The 15,341-nt window shown below is 35.3% G+C and overlaps 1 protein-coding gene across 12 annotated transcripts in view; it reads left to right on the top strand.

Moving 5' to 3' along the window:
* Positions 1 to 15,341, top strand: part of LOC106875847 (coiled-coil domain-containing protein AGAP005037) — an 877,187-nt gene that overhangs the window by 544,509 nt on the left and 317,337 nt on the right. For all 12 annotated transcript variants that reach the window (XM_052970540.1, XM_052970539.1, XM_052970538.1 and 9 more), the window contains 2 exons: positions 553 to 754; positions 10,892 to 11,090. In XM_052970540.1, the coding sequence (XP_052826500.1) occupies positions 553 to 754; positions 10,892 to 11,090 (401 nt within the window). The remainder of the gene's footprint in view (positions 1 to 552; positions 755 to 10,891; positions 11,091 to 15,341) is intronic.

Genomic DNA, 15,341 nt, shown 5'->3' with positions numbered 1-15,341 from the left:
TTTAGAGAGACTTAGAAATATTAATATGTATATATATATATATATCCATATATACATATATATTATTTATTAGAACAAGTAGAAAGATAAATTTTATTCAACGCATAGATACTGAATAGTATAGATATAAAGGATAAAATCCTTTTTTCTTTTTAAAAGCAGAAAAATTTGTCAGCATCTCCCTTAAATAACACCCTATTATTGTAAAAAAGGATACAGTGGATAATATAGTCTTGGATATACTATTCTTGAAACTAAAGTGCATTTTAATTAATATTGAATATCAATATTAAAAAGGTTAATGCATTTTAATTAATATTGAATATCAATATTAAAAATCAATAGTGATATAAGTTAAAACAACAAATTTGTTACTATTTCTAGCAATTGAGTGGTCATGTATAGGCTTCTTCAATAAGGAAGAGGGGAAAAATTGCATAAATTGAATCAACTGCCCATTAATTTTTTTCTTTTCCTTTTTTTTTTTTTTGTTTTTCAAGAGTACATGGATTTATGAACTGAATTTTTTCTATTTTCTTTGGAATCTTTTAGGCTCCACATCAAAGAGATCAAAGACGGCGTGCCACTATAGTGACTTATAACTCAAACTTAAACCAGTCTGTAGAGTATGATGACAATGGTACCATGTCTGATATAGAGACATCATCTCCTGGAAACATTCAAAGAGGTCAATATTTAAGATCAAGCCTTCCTATCATTCGCTCCTCATCAAGTACATTTGAGCGGCCATTAGGTAAAGTAGAAATTTTGATCTCATTCATGAACTCCAGATATTGTTGGAACAGATGTTTTCACTTCAATCTTGAAATTATGAAATTGGAATAGTGTCTATTTTCAGTCATGTTGAGTAAAGCAAATAGAAAAACATGCACAACTGCATGCTTGAATACATGACCTTTATTTTAACATGACATCACTTTTACTTTTAAGATACTTTGATCTCAACTGGGTTGTTACATTTTTGTTTTAGAATAATTAATCACCCATTATTATTTTTGTGAAGGTCTTGTAAACTCTCCTGACATTAAAAACTTAAATGAAAATAATAGAATGGCAGATAAGAACTTGAGCAGCTAAAATACAAAATTAATACTTTTTCAGTGTTTGCTTATTTGTCTGTTTAATTTTCTTTCTGCTTATTTCTATCATAAGGAAAGAACAGCATTTAGTATGTTTTATTATCAGTAACATTTTTTTCTATTATTTCCTTGTAGTCCATCTATGCTACTGAGTACAACATCCATATTCTTGATAGTTCTTGTAATTTTGTTAATTACATCTGATGCTAATTAGAGGCTTGTATGAGTATAATTTGATGTATGACATGTTGACATACTTTACTTTTTTTACTCAATATTTTAATTTGCCTTTCATAGACTTTTACAATAAAGAAAAATGCTTTTATTTAATAAACATTTCAAAGAATAGAACAAGTAATAACATTATTTAAACTGGGAGAAATGAGGATATTTTTCAACTAATAACATATAAAATGGACATTTTCATGTGTATGAAATTAAATTCTCTTCTTATGAAGAAAAATTAACTTTCATTGCCCTCTGAAATTTAAAATCTGTTTTTTTTTTTTTTTGTACTTATATATATATATATATATATGTATATATATCGGGTATGGTAGATGAGTTCAGCAAAAATTTAGATTCAGATGAATATGGTACATAAGTTGAGGCACCAGAATTTAGTACAGTATTATCCATACAATTTCAAAATAAGGTGATTAAAATCAAAATAAGCAACAAGGATATCCAGAGGTAATGCAGTACGATCGTTTCACGCAACTCTATTTAATTGAACAATGCAACCATTATATCAATTTGAATGTAGAGCAATCCTCAGCTGCACAAAGGCATAGAATTTAATTAAATTTTAAAAAATGGACACATTAGTATAATTTTACTTACAATCTCCAAGAAGTTGAGGAGATAAACGAAGAACATGCTGCCTTCACTTCAGCTTAGAGTAGCTTCTAAGCTGAAGTGAAGGCAGCATGGTCTTTGTCTATCTCCTCAACTTCTTGGAGATTTTAAGTAAAATTATACTAATGTGTCCATATCCTAAATTAATGTTTCCGACTTTTGCGTTGAAATCACCCATAACCATTATCAACTCTTTCTCAGTCCGTTTTTCAATTATGCTCTGCAGAGTATCATAAAATTCAATTTTTGCTAACGATTGTTAGGAAAATCCGCTTATGAGATGTTCTAAATTTTGCAGATAATATAGCACTACTTTCACAAACATATAACCAAATGCAAAATAAAACGTCAAAATTAGAAGCAATAGCTGTCAAACTAGAATTGAAAGTCAACCACGACAAATCAAAAATTATGCATGTTAATGAAGAAAACAGTGAACGTATTAAACTAGAAACCGGTGGACTAGAAGATGTAGCCGAGTTTATGTATTTAGGTAGTAAGATAAGGTTCTCAGGTGGCACCAACGTAGATATTAAGACGAGAATAAGTAAGGCAAGGACGGCTTTCCACCTGTTAAAAAAAGTATGGAGCGCAAGTGTAATTTCAATAAAGAACAAAATAAGAATTTTTAACACTAATGTAAAAGCGGTGTTATTGTATGGGGCTGAGACATGGCGAACAACAATTAAGTCAAATAAGCAAATACAATCATTCATCAACAGGTGCTTGCGTAGTATACTTAAAATCAGATGGCCTGAACACAAGCAATATGGAGCTATGGCAAAGAACAAATCAAGTTTCGATTAGGGAGCAAATATTTAAGAAAAAGTGGAAGTGGATTGGTAGCACAATTAGAAAAGACACACCAAATGTAGCGAAAAGTGCTTTACAGTGGAATCTGGATGGATATAGAAAGAAGGGTAGGCCTAAGAACTCATGGTGTAGATCAACACAAAAGGAACTAGAGAAAGGGGGACATTCATGGCAGAGTATAAGTACAGAAGCGAAAAATTATGCGACATGGAATTCAATTATAAGTGGCCTATACTCCGCGTTAGAGGGTTAAAGGCAGGAAAGAAAATAGAATGTGTCCATCTGTTTTAATTTAATTAAATTCTATGTCTTTGTGCAGCTGAGGATTGCTCTGCATTTAAATTGATGTAATGGTTGCATTGTTCAATTAACAATTAAATGGAGTTGCATGAAATGATCATACTGCATTACCTCTGGATATCCTTGTTGCTTATTTTGATATATATATGTGTGTGTGTGTGTGCTTACTTGCTTGTTTCATGCTCTTGTTTGATGGGCTGGGATTATCCCAAGCTAGTGGTCCTAGAGCCGACCAGGTTCACCAGTTCTCCCCATTGCTGGCAGTCCCATGCTAGCCCCTCTGCATCTTCCAAGATGATACTGAGTCTCTGGAGATCTTCCTTAATCATGTCCAGCCATCTGGTGAGGGGCCTACCATGGAGCCTCTTCCAGCCTGCAGCTGCTGCATTGAATGAGAGTAAGGCTCTGATAGGATGATCTGGCAGAGGATGGAGTACATGTGAGGGATATCTATGAGTTGGGAGACTATGGTCTAATGCATGCACCCATGCAGTTCTTTATTGGAAACATGATGGTATTATCTGATGTTCTTGATGGTTCTCAGGGCTCTACTATCAAAGTTGCTGATCATCTTTGCCAGGGTCTTCGTGAGGGTCCACATTTCTACTCCATAGAGGAGAATAGAGAGGGCCTATGTATTGCTGATGTGGAGCTTCATCTTTAGGAGATAGAGCAGTAGTACCAAAGGGCTTCCATGATCCCAGCACCCATAAAATATGTTTGTAACATATTTTAAATTCTAAAAGCAAATTCACTGCAGTTACAGCAGAGAAAATAGTCTCGCTTATAGTGGAAGATGTAAAAAACACCACACCTGCTCAGTGTCTCCCCTATCAGAGTCCTAGATGTGTTTCTGACTCTTTAGTCTTCCTCAGTAGGAGATACCAAAGAGAGATAACCCTGGGCAGGTTCTAAAGTCATAGATTTATCTTTGAACAGTCAATGTCTGACCAGAATTGTCTGTCTCTGGCATCTCTTACTGAGGAAGGCTAAGGATCTTAATGAACAAAACTTTCTCACGGTATTACAAGTACCATTTAACATTTCTCATGAGCCAGACATTGTGGCTTCCTTTCTCTGCGGCTTTTGAAAATTTCTTGCAAGGTGTTTTCTTTACTTTGTTCCTTGTCCTATGCTTCTGAGCAGTAAGTGAACAATTAGTTCCAGTAAATTCCCTGACATCTATCTCCACAGAAAAGCATGTTGCCACCTATCCATTATCTTTTGCAGTTGAGCCATCTTACTGTATCTTCTGTCTTTCCCATGCAATGCATTGCTAATGCTCACATCCTAGGAGATTGTTAGATCTGCCATTTTATGTTATGGGAGAATCCTGTACACACCCACGTGGCCAAAAGTAGACTAACAGATTTCAATAAATAAAGAACTGTGTGAACTGTCGGGTACAGTTGACAGAGTTGGTTGACCATATTGGTTACTGTGTTAATGCGACATGTGTTGGTTTAATATTGTATCCCCATTCGAGTAGTACAGAGTGCATTCTGTCTAAACATAATAATTCTGTGATAGGATATTTTAGATAACCACATCCAAATATTTATTTGGGTAATACTATTTTATACCCAACATACACACTCATCATAACATTTTTGGCAATGAGATTATTTGAAGCTCATGCTGTTTGAACATGTTGTTTGAACATGGAAAGTTTACTAGCTTCGATAATTCAATTACAACAACAGTTGTTGAAATTGCAGAAACAACAGCAGCAGCAACAACAACAACAGTTGTTGGAATTTCAGAAGCAACAGCAACTGTTAGTACAACTAAAACAGAAAGAAACAGAGAATATATCTAGTTCATTCACTCTTGACACAGTCACAAACTCCATCGGAGAGTTCACATATAACCCAGAGGAGGGTACTTTAGAAGATATAAAGAATTTTTTTTACAGAAGAATGCTGCGACTGGCAAGAGAAAAAAAACTTGATTTTTGTTGAGAAAGTTAGCACCAGCTGAGCATGAGAAATATTGCAATTACATATTACCAAAGAGACCAAATGGAGTCTATTTTGAAGAAACTATGAATATTCTATCAAAGATTTTCAGTGGAAAATGCTTTTTGTTTATATGCATTGGCAATGCATGAATATTGCAAAAAAGAGGACAAAGATTTTATTATATATACTGGAGTCATTAATAGGGAGTGTAAGAGATTTCAAATTAATGAACTAACACCAGATATGTTTAAATGATTAATTTTTGTGAAAGGTAAAGGAAGATGCAGAAATTCATAACCAAATTCTGACTAAATTAGAGCAGAATCAGAAGCTAACACTACAAGAGATATCTGAGGAATGTCAGAAAATAATAAACCTAGGGGACATAACAGAACAAACTGAAGTAAGAATCTGCTCTCATGTATAGTCAGAGCGACTGAAAGAAATTGTTGTAGGGAATTAGTAATAATGGTACACCCCCTCCCACATGACATGGAATAACCTAGTTACTATAAGTAAAGAGAAGTACATGAAGTATGGGAGTACATAGTAAGTGGTCAGAGATAGTCATGTCTTTACTGGTTTTCTTAAGTATATTGTATACCAAAGCAGACGTTATAACAATCCAACATTGAAAGGATTATAACGGTGATGACAAGGATTTAAACAACTCACAAGTGTTTGTTGTACAAATTTTATGAAAAAATTCCTAAAATTATGGAAAATTTGTTGGCCGGTTTGCTGGAGTTGCAAAAACAGCAACAACAGTAGCAGCTGCACCACAGCTGAAGCAACAACAGCACCACCAACTGCAAGAGCAACAATAGAAGCAACAACAACAAATAATATTACAGCAACGAATGTTGAAATTACTGAAGACATCAGGAAAGTAAAAAAAGATGTTCTTGACAGACTATGTAGTGAACTCCATAACAGAGTTCAAATAAGAACCTGACAAAGGAGTTACCTTCGAAACATACTACAGAAGATATGAGCAATGCATGTATGTGTGTGTGTGTATATGTATATATATATATATATATATATATATATTGATAGAAATGGCAAGACAACAAAAGAAACCTCGATATTATTCAAATAGAGGAATTTATCTGCAAATATAATATGTGACAATTATTCGGTAGCCATGATAAAACTCCAAGTTTTGGATGTCAGGGCGGAAACTCACGCCGGCATCTCTTCAGTTATCAGGCCATCGAAAAAATGCTATGAAAATGACCGTTAAAACAAAGGGAAATTACTTAGTGGTTGACCATTATTAAGACAAAAGAGCTATAGACCACTAAGTAAGGGGAGGGAGTAAAGGTAAGGGAGTAAAAATGTTCATAGTAATTGCGTAAGCGCACATATCCATACATACACATGCACGCCCGCACACTCACGTACATGTGCCTATATGTATATACTCATCCACCCTCACTTGAAACACACACATGCTCACCCACACATTTGCCAAAAAATATATACATACCCGCATACATGCTTGCACACACACACACACACACACACACACGTGCACAAAAAAGGTTCATACACACGTCTATATATGCACATGCACAAGAAAAACAGGGCTAAAGGCAAAATACAGAAAAATGTGTAAAAAAAAAGTGTAAAAAATAAGCAATAAGAGTAAAACACATCTATATATGCACATACTTGCATGCACACACACACACACACACACACACACACACACGTCTATATATATACACATACCCGCACACATCCACATGTACGCACAAGAAATTTTATATGCATGTGTATATATGCACAGAAAAAATGCAGGGTGGAAGATAGAATACAGAAAAATTATATGTAAAAAAAATATGAGCAAAACTATAAACCAATATCTCTATAAATATGTAAAAAATATATTAAAAATATATAAGAAATATAAGTAAAAAGTATAGAGAGATAAAAAGCTTGTATGTGGACACAATGTAGAAAGCAAGTCCCATCTGTAATCTCGGGGGGACCAAAAACGTAACAAATATTTAACCACATGTGGGCATGATCCGAAAAGTTCAGTTCTTGAATTTAGTCATGTGGCAGGGTCTAAGCTGCTTTTCCAGATGAGCCAGCTTTCCATATCACAAAGACCGCACTTTCCACTGCTGTTGGTGTAGGGCTTACACTTGGCTAAGATCTTCCAATGGATGTTGTAAGTGACACCTTTATCGTTTAAGGACCATATATGACTGGATAATTTGGTCGCTTTCCTTTTATTCCAGTGCCTGAAGCTCAAGGTATGATTATTGAACCTGGCCTTGAAATTACCCTCTGTAAGGCCCATGTATTTCTTCATCGAAACCATGTCCTTAGTGAATATAGAGTCCACAGTGGCTTCATAAATGATGGTCTCGGACATGCAAGCTCCATTTAACAGGCACAAATTTTTATCCTTGCATGAACAGCTGGTTTCATATTGTGGTTTTTGTGTGTTGTGTGCGATTATATTTTAAAAATTAGTAGCTGAGCTGAAACTGATTTTTAAGTTATGTCTATTGAAGAGCTTTCTGTAACTATGGTTGACTGGAAAATATCTATCAGTGCTAAGAAATACTTGCCTATATTAAAGGTCACTTCGGGTGAGTATGAACCAGATAGTTTTCCTATTCCTATGTTTCCTTTTCTTTATTATTGGACTGGTGGCAGGTGTATAGATTATTTCTTTGCTAAATCTGCTATCTTTTAGAACCTTATTATATACTGGGGAAACACTATCAAAAATGTCCCTATCGGAGGAGAGGCTAGAAATTCTTTTGCTAATGTTTTTAACTAAATTTTTAAACACTATGGTGGAATGACAAGAACCCACATTAATATAACTAAGTCTATAAATATTCTTATATATACACATATATCTGTGCTCACCTTTGAATGCCGTGTATACCAGAAGGTTTACAAATCTAACAGAGGCCTCAAAAGACATTTTAAGATCCATAAAGATCAGAACTTATCTGCAGCTCTTAGTAGTCCAAATCGGATTTACAATCTATGTGAGTGTCTTTTCAGAACATAGTCTGGTTTAAAAAATCACGTCAGATGCCATGATGGTGCTAAGGTTTAGATACAGGAGGTCGTCAAACTCTGCATAAGGAGTAAACAACCACCTTAAAAAAAAAACTATTTATAGATTTAACGTCAAAGGCAATTTATAGAAAGAGAAAGAGGAGAAAGAAAAAAATTAGCAGAAAACTAAGGTTATAGTAGAAGACACTTGTCCTAGGTGCCATACAGTGGGACTGAACATAAAACCATATGGTTGGGAAGCAAGCTTCTTACCACAGAGCCATGCCTGTATGTATACTATTGTTGTTGCTATTATTATCATAGTCTCATAGATGGCTTTATCTGATGAGCAAACATGGAGTAGGAAAGTGCAATTCAAATGATGAGCTTCTTCTAGCTCTCTGCTCTGAGTTCAACCTAGTAATTACAAACACTGTCTTCAAGCACAAAGACCATCACAAGACCACTTAGATGCACTCTTGCTCTAAGCATTGGCACTTCCTAGACTACATAATTATCTGTAGAAGAGATTAGAATGATGTCTTGGATACAAGAGCCATGAGAGGTGCAGACTGCTCTACTGACCCCCACATGTTAAGATCAGAAGTCACTTTTTCCATCAGGAAGCAAAGTAGGATGACAAAGGGCTGACCAAAAAATAAGCTAAACATCACAAAACTCAGAGACCTCAAAGTGAAACGGAAATTGCAGGATAAGGCTTTGGAAGAATGGGAGTATAAAGAAAACAAAGGACTTTAAAAAAAATGGAACATCTTGAAAGTAACTACATATGAGACAGCTCATGTCCTTGGCAAGATGATGTAAAAACATCAAGACTGGTTTGAGAATGACATCCAACTAAAGACCCTGCTAAAGGAAAGGAACACCACAAAGGCAAGGCAGCTAAATTGTAACACAAAATCTAACAGAGGAAAACTGGTGGAAGCAAGAAGGAAGCTGCAACAATATACTAGGAAACTGAAATCAGATTGGTGAGAGGCCAAAGCTGAAGAACTACAGCATTATGCATATAAAAATAATAAGAAAGCATTTTACTTGAAACTTTGAGAGATATACAGGCTACAGCAGAGAGGCACAACAAAACTCATGGTGCTTGACAGCAAAACAATACCCCAGGAAAAATCAGAGATCCTTGATAGATTTGCCAATCACTTTGACAGTCTGCTTAATATCTCAAACATTGTGGACTACACTACTCTTGAGAAGGTTACACAATAGCCAACCATTTAATCTTTAGATGAAAAACCTACTTACAAGGAATTCATTGATGCAATCAAACAAATGAAAGAAGGTAAAGTACCTGGCAGATGTGGAATATCTACTGAAATCTGGAAGCATGGAGGTGTAAAGCAAACTGAAAATCTGTATAACACTGTGCTTCAGATCTGGGAGAAGGAAATGGTTCCACAAGACAGGAAAGATGCAGGCATCATTCCTATCTTCAAAAAAGGTTGTAGAGTGAACTTTCATTAGCTGGGAAAATCTTGGCTTGTATTCTATCAAACAAACTAAATGAGTATATTTGTCTAAATGTTTTACCTGAGACCCAGTGTGGCTTCTGTTGAGGTAGAAGCACTGTGAACATGATCATCTGTCTTTACCAAATTCAGGAAAAATACATTGAGCAGAACATGCCTATGTATGCAGTGTTTATAGACTTCACAAAGGCTTTCACCACTCCACTTTGGGTGGTTCTTAAGAAACATGGAATCCTTAAAGGTTCATCAATTTAGTCAGGTCCTTGCATGAAAGAATGCAGACATTCCTTCATGCAATTTGTGGTGACAAAGCAAGTTTGTGGTGACAAATGGAGTTAAACAAGTGTGCATATTTGCTCCAGTGCTATTCTCCCTCTGTCTTACAACAATGTTGGAAGTTGCCTTTGAGGCAGGTGGAGGGGGAATTTACATCCAGATGCAGCATGATGCTGATCTGTTCAATGCTGCACAGTATAAAGCCAAGACACTACGAGGGTCCTACTGTAAGATATATTGTTCACTGGTGATAGTGCATTAGTTGCCCACAGCACTGAAGATATGCAGAAACTGATAGATAACAGCTGTAGAACAGTTCAGGTTAAAGATTAACATCAGAAAAACCAAATGCCTTATCCAACCTGTAGATAACCTAAATTCCTGTCTTACAGAAGAAAACATCACTTTTGGACATGAAAAGCTGACCCTGTGCAAAACATTTAAATACCTAGGCAGCACAATCTCAGACGATGCATGAGTGGACCAGAAAATCGCACAGAGCTGGTGCTTCATTTAGCAGGCTACAAGAGAGACTGTGGAAAAATAGACATGTTGCTATATGTGTCAAATGTAAAGTATACCAGGCTATAGTGTTTTCTTCCCTGCTGTATGGAGTCGAAACGCTCAAGTAGAGAAGTTACATACATATATGATGAGATAGCTGCAACAATTTATGAATATTACTTTCTTTGACAAGATCAGAAATGAAGAGATCCTATGATAGAATTTCTCATCATCGTTCTCATTGATAGAAATTTACGTTGGTTGGGCCACATACACAGGATGGACAACAACAGACTCTCCAGACAAATCCTTTTCTCCCAACTATGCAAGGGGAAAATAAACCAAGGAAGATTCAGAGATACTACAAAAAGGAACATGAAGTAGAAAGGAATTAGTCATAATAAATGGCAAACCCAAGCAAAAAACTGACCAGTATGGAGAAAGTTTATAATGAAATGGTAAGGTTTTATCAAGTAATGGTAAGATTTTTGTACAGTTCATTTGAATTCACTTATTTATTTTTCTTTCATTTTTTCTTGATTTTCAGGGTTAGTTTTTTTGGTCTATAAAGATGAAACTAAAAAAGCCTCCTTACCAAATGAAATCACAACATTGGATACTGTCCGGGCTCTCTTTGTACGGTCATTTGCTGACAAACTCACAATGGAGTTTATGGAATCCCCAAGAAACAAGATTTATATTGTTGATCCACGAACGAATATATATTATCAACTCGAAGATTTGAGGTAATGCATATGCCTATTTTTTTCATTTTTCATTGAAAATTCTTCACTCTTTTATATGCTACATTACTCATAAAATGATCTAACTCATTATCATTAGGTCTAATTCAATAGATATTGTCAATATGAATATGTCCTCCCTTCTCTCTTCCAGTGTGAAAAAGTACATCAATATACCAAATTAAAAAATTTTCACTTTTAAAATTTTTAAATCAGTCACAGCAACAGAAAAAATTTCTCTCTCTCTCTCTCTCTATCTCTCTCTCTCTCTCTCTCTCTCTCTCTCTCTCTCTCTCTCTCTCTCTCTCTCTCTCTCTCTCTCTCTCTCTCTCTCTCTCCCTCTCACTCACTCACTCACTTTCTCTCTCTCTCTCTTTGTCTATCTCTTTAATTTACACTTTCCTCATTGTAAACTTCTCCCTGTCTATATATATTTGCCATACTCCCCCTCACTCATTATATATGTATCTTGCTCATGCTCTGTGTGTGTGTGTGAGAGAGAGAGAGAGAGAGAGAGAGAGAGAGAAAGAGAGAGAGAGAGAGAGCATGTGTATAAGGAATTTAATTAAGGTGACAGAGTCAAAAAAAACCCACAAAACATCATCAGTAGCAGGCTAAGAAAAGTCTTTACATCTATGCACCAAATGGAAAAACAAAAAGCTTAGTTTAAGTTGCCTCCAAAAATGCAGAAATCTGTCTCGATCAAGAGTCCTATCAACTGAAGAACCTAGTGTATATATTTTTATATCCTTGTATTGGATACATAATATAATGAAGCAGGGGGGGGGGGAGAAAGTATTTACACGATGCACTACTATTAATATTACACAAGACTCAATGCTCTCAATCATGGCTCAAAGTGAACTGCCTACCAACCTGAACTGCCAATCACTCACAGTTCTTTACTTTATAACAGTGAGACAGTCCACCTTCAGTCGCTTGGTGGGTAGTCAGAATTCTTCCACAATATCTCCCCTTTTTAGAATCAGTCTCCCCTATCTTCTCCCCTTTTGAGAATTGAACTCCACTCAGAGTTTAATATCTCAATTCCAGTGTTTCTATTCTTTTCCATTTTCTGGTGCTAGAACATGTAATTTCAAATTGTTTGAGTGTTGGTACCTCAAATGTGTCATACAATAGTTCCATGGGGATTCCATTTCTTGAGGCTATTTTTTCCATGAATCTCTTTTTTAAGTTGGTTAATAATATGTCTTTTATATTTGACATTTTTTTCCCCTTTTACCAGGAATATCATTCTTTCAATTTGTTTAATAATTATACTGTCCTCTCAGCTTTCTTTACCATATCTATAAAAAAAAACTTTGTTACCTAACTTTTGAAGTTAGGTAACAACTTTTTTATATTTTCACTCAATATCATTTTATGAAAGACAGATCTGACCTTTCTAGCAAACATCAATTCTGCAGGTGACATTTCCAACGATGTGTTCAGATTAGGTTTTACTCGGTACACTCTTAGAAATTGTTGAAGTGCAAAATCGTCCATAACTTCATTGTTTGCCTTTTTCAATGCCCTCTTGAAACTAAAATGCTTCACTTGTCCATTTGACCTAGGATGATAGGGCAGAGTAGTGACATGCTTGATGACAAACATTTTGCAAAATTTTTTGAACTCGTCTGAGGTAAATTGAGTTCCATTATCAGACACAATGGTATCCAGTATACCATACCTGGTGAACAATTCATGTAAATAAAAAAACACTTATTGTAACTGCAGATGCTGACTTTTTACATTTATGCACTTCCAGCCACTTTGAAAAATTGTCCACCACAACAAGGTAATATGAACCCTTAAGTGGGCCTGCATAATCAACATGCAGCCTGGCCCATGGTACATCTGTTTTTGGGCACTGTTGCCATTTCGTGGTAGGGGCTTTTGCAGCTGAGGCACACCCTCTGCATGCTTTCACTGATTCTTCAATGTCACCGTCCATTGTTGGCCAATATACATAACTTTTCATTTATGATTTCATTCTTGAAATCCCTGGGTGACCAATATGAAATTTCTGTAATAATTGCTTTTGTAGTGTGGCTGGCACAACTCTTTGAGCATACATTAAGCATACATCTTTGAGCATACATTGCCACACAGTGAGAAATGATTCACATTTGTGTTGCATATATTCCTATCTCTTTTAGCCTTCAGTATTTCTTTCATTTTTATAAGGAATTTATTATTTTCCAATTTTAATTTTGTGTCTTGTAAAGTAACTGGCAGTTCATGAATGACGTTACACAAAACATTTTTATTTCATTTTCTGCTCACAAAGCAGCAATCATGGTGTCTTCAAATGGTTCCACATTTTTCGAAATCAGCCTTGATAAACAATCTGCATGACCTATATACTTGGATTGTATATACTCCATCTTGAAATCATAGTTTAATAATGTCATATGCCAGCATTGCAACCTATTAGTGGTATGGGTAGAAATTCCCTTTTTCGACCCAAACATCAATTATAATGAACGATGACAAGTCTGTAGATGAAAACTTCTCCTGTGTAAAAATCTGTGAAATTTTTTATGGTAAAAATAATTACTAGAGCTTCTTTTTCAATTTGACTATAATTTTTCCTCTGCTGATATCAGAGAACACGAGGCATGAACCACTACTTTCATGTTATTATCTTTATATTTATGTAGCATTACTGTTCCTATGTTGTATTCAGAAGCATTTGAAACTACAACAATCTCCACTCCAGATATTTTATTTCGTCAAATGCCTTTTGGCAATTTTCCCACCATTTCCACTTCATATCTTTTTCATCAGATTATTCAGTGGAACCCTTGCCTTATGAATATTTGGAGTATAATTTTGGTAATAATTTGCCAGTCCTAAACACGGTTGTAAGGTCGCTATATTTGTTGAAGGGAGCATACTTTTAATTGTGTCTGCCCTCAACAGGTCTGTTTGACATCCATTTCTATCAACAATTTGTTCTAAATATCTTATTCTTGATAAGAAAAATTCATACTTTTCATCACTCAAAGTAAAGTTGTAATCCCTAATTTTTTAAATACATATTTTATGTGCTCTACATGTTGATCCTTGGATTTGCGTTTAATGAGTATGTCATCCAGATATGGAACTGCGAATTCACAGTCTGCTAACATTGCATCCATAATCTGTTGAAAAATTGTTGGTGTGGCTTTTAAGTCAAATGGTAACCTTTTGTATTTATACAGTCCTTTATGTGTGTTAATTGTTAGGTATTTAGAGCATTCATCATCTACTCTAATTTATAGGTACATATCAGAGAGATCCAATTTAGAAAATATCTTGCCACAAAAATATCTTCAAGAGTAGGTAGCAGATAGTGGCAGGTTTTAAGACATTCATTTAAACGAATTGAAAAATCAGCACACACTCTGGTTTTATTATTCTTTTTCTTAATATGGACAGTTGGTATTGCCCATTGACTATATTCCACTTGGACAACTTCAATTTTTTCTAGTCTCTCTAAGTTTATCTGTTCTAACGCTGCAAATGATACAGTTCATTTTCGTTTAAATATTGGTATGGTGTTTTCTTTTATTTGAAACCAAGCTTTTGTTCTGGTACACAGACCTAGTTTATCAGACAGTACTTCAAGGAAAATATTTTAAAATATTTTCAATTCATCTGACCACTTATTTGCACTGGGGGAAAAACCATTTATATTTTTACAGAAAAGATTTATGGGGGAGATCCCACATGTTAAATAATTCGATCCAGTCAGTACTGAATTTGTGGAATAATTTAACACAAAAACTTAAGTTTTAAGGGTTTTTTTCTGTGAAATATAATGTTACTTATTAATTTGCCGTTAAAATGTAATTTTTTTCCTGAAAAACCATGGGAAATTTTCAATGTTTCATTTAATTTAGGTCTCCCGATATTTTTCCATGTATCTATGTTAATTATTGAGATATTGCTGCCTGTATCCAATTGTAAATTTATGTTTGTGCTATTAATTTTTTCATACACAAATTTTCTTTGAGGCTCATTCGAGCGGGATCATTTGCCAGTGCCCCCGAACTGGCTCATGTGCAGGCGACACATGATATCTTTTGAGTGGGATCATTGCCAGTGTCCCTGGACTGGCTCATGTGCGGGTGACACATGATATCTTTCGTGCGAGATCGTTGCCAATGCCCCTGGACTGGCTCTTGTGCGGGTGACACATGAGGTTTTTCGAGCGAGATCGTTGCCGGTGCCCCTGGACTGGCTCATGTGCGGGTGACACATGAAATC

This window comes from Octopus bimaculoides, chromosome 9 (genome assembly GCF_001194135.2).
Source record: "Octopus bimaculoides isolate UCB-OBI-ISO-001 chromosome 9, ASM119413v2, whole genome shotgun sequence".
NCBI classification, from domain to species: Eukaryota; Metazoa; Mollusca; class Cephalopoda; order Octopoda; family Octopodidae; genus Octopus; species Octopus bimaculoides.
Note: the sequence above shows the minus strand (reverse complement) of the source record. Positions and strands in the feature narration are given on the sequence as shown.